General features: G+C 39.3%; 1 protein-coding gene across 1 annotated transcript; it reads right to left on the bottom strand.

Moving 5' to 3' along the window:
* LOC106338525 lies at positions 1-1,813 on the bottom strand (the record flags this gene model as incomplete). Its single annotated transcript, XM_013777481.1, is given in 1 exon segment — positions 1-1,813. A coding segment is annotated over 1 exon segment (1,813 nt), but the record flags the coding sequence as incomplete, so codon positions are not given.
* Between the last annotated feature and the right edge of the window lie 848 nt (positions 1,814-2,661).

Genomic DNA, 2,661 nt, shown 5'->3' with positions numbered 1-2,661 from the left:
TCTCAAAAACATTCTTCTCTATGTGCATCACATCAAGATTGTGCCTTAAGAGATGATCTTTCCAATATGGAAGTTGCCAAAATATGCTCTTCTTATGCCAATTATGAGATGTCGTATACCCGTCTGGCATGTTAGCTGGAATGTGCCAATTTCCCCCAACTTTACATGTCTCGTTAGCACCATAATAGTCAATTTCCTCTAACAAAGATGCTCCTGATTGCATTATTGGGGGAGGAGCATGGACCACCTTGTTTTTCCTAAACAATTTCTTGTTCTTACGATATGTATGATGCGGCGGAAGAAACCTACGGTGACAATCAAACCAACATGACTTCCTCCCATTTTTCAGCTGAAAAGCATCTGTCTTCTCCATACAATATGGACATGATAATCTTCCATGTGTGGTCCAACCCGATAACATTCCATATGCGGGGAAGTCACTTATGGTCCACATAAGCACTGCACGCATATTGAAGTTCTGCTGCTGCGAATAATCCCATGTCTCCTCGCCAAAATGCCACAACAGCTTCAGCTCATGGATCAAAGGTTGCAAAAATACATCAAGTGCTCGCTTTGGATGTTTTGGACCAGGCACTAGAATACTCAAGAACAAAAATTCTCTTTGCATGCACATATCCGGAGGGAGATTGTATGGCGTCAAGATGACAGGCCATAAAGAGTATTGCCTTCCAGACATACCAAATGGACTAAATCCATCCGTGCATAGACCAAGATAAACGTTTCTACACTCACTCGCAAAGTCGGGATATACGGTTTGAAAGTGTTTCCATGCCTTAGCATCTGAGGGATGTGTAATCTCGCCATCTTTCACCGAATGTTGGGCATGCCATCTCATCCACGCGGCTGTCCTTTCTGAGTGATATAAACGCTTCAATCTATCTGTGATCGGTAAGTACCACATACGTTTGTAAGGCACACGATTCCTTCCTGTGGTTTCTTGATATCTTGGCTTTTTACAAAATCGGCATCCCTCCAGATTTTCATCATCTTTCCAGAAAATCATGCAGTTGTCAACGCACACATCAATTGTTTCAGATGGTAGACCAAGACCCGCAACTAGCTTCTGAATTTCATAAAAATTATCGGCAGCAAGATTACCTTCCGGTAAATACTCATTAATGAGTTGAGCCCACGAATCCATGCACTTCTCATTTAGAGAATGATCACTTTTAATTGTCATCATCCTAGATGCTAGTGATAATCTAGAAAGCCCTTCTCTACATCCTTCGTAGATAGGTTCATTGGCAGCATCTAACATATTATAAAACCTTTGTGCGTCTATGTTAGGTTCTTCCCTACTACTATCAGGAATAGCAGCTTCATGCAATGCATCTGTAACCATATTGTGATATCTATTTCCATGTTGCTCATACCTATCTCCCGCATTATTTTCAAACATATTTTGCTCATACCCATCACCCGCATTATTTCCAAACATATTTGACTCACGAGGATCATAATAATTAGCATTATAACTTGGTAGTTCAAATCCCTGACCCGTACTACTACTTGATGCACCTTCCCCATGCAAAAACCATATGTAGTACTGTGGTCTAAATCCTCTATTATATAGATGCTTCTTCACAGTATCAATTTCTAAATATGGTTCGTTCTTGCATTTTACACAGGGACAGAATATTTTACCATTTTCCCTTGCAAATGGTTGGTTAGTTGCCTGTTGTAAGAAACCCCGTAGCCCCGCCCGATATTCTCTCGTCACTTCACCGGTATCCGGATCTCTATGATTGTACATCCATGCCCGTAACACATATATATCATTTTTGGACGCCATTTTTCTCTCAATTTTTTTTTCTTTTTTCTTTCTTAATATATTTTTCTCTCAACTCTTTTTTTTTAAAAAAAAAAATTCCTTCTTTGCACAACTTTTTTTTCGTTTTTTTTCTTCTATGTTTTACTAACTGATCACAGCTGCTATATATAGACATTTAAAAGATAATTGCAAGGTTTTTGCAAGGGATTTGCGAGTGAATTGCAACAGATATTGCAACGGTTTTGCAATGCTTAACAAATTTGCAAGGGATTAGCGAGGGAATTCTAACAACTTTGCAAGGGATTAGCGTGGGCATTCTTTCCCTTGCAAAAATTAGTTACACATATAGAAAACGTGTATCACCAACTTATCCGTTTTGCGACGGAATTTGCGAGGTTAATAAATTAGTTACACGAAAAAAAAACGTGTATTATAAAACCTATCTGTTTTGCAACGAAATTGCAAGGAGAATAATTTGAAATGCACTTCGAATGCAAAATCCTCGCAAATTTGCAACTGTTTTGCGACAAGACTTTTCATCGCAAATTTACGTCGGCTTTGCGTCGGTTTGTCATATTTCCCTCGCAAACTGGTCGCAAATTTGCGAGGAACTTATTTCGTTGCAAATTTGCAAGCGTTTTGCGAGGGTATTGTTTCTCGTCGCTATTCACTCGTAGTTCCGTTGCAATTTTGCGAGGGAATATTTCTGTTGCAAATTTCTGTTGCAATAGGCATGTTTTCTTGTAGTAAATAACTATAGGGGTCGAGGACGAGGAGGCCGTTTCTATAACAGAGGACGAGGCAGAGGAAGATATAATGATCGATACCAAGACAACTTTGATATGACAAAGATCATGTGTTTTCGGTGC

Source organism: Brassica oleracea, chromosome C4 (assembly GCF_000695525.1).
Source record: "Brassica oleracea var. oleracea cultivar TO1000 chromosome C4, BOL, whole genome shotgun sequence".
NCBI lineage: Eukaryota > Viridiplantae > Streptophyta > Magnoliopsida > Brassicales > Brassicaceae > Brassica > Brassica oleracea.
Note: the sequence above shows the minus strand (reverse complement) of the source record. Positions and strands in the feature narration are given on the sequence as shown.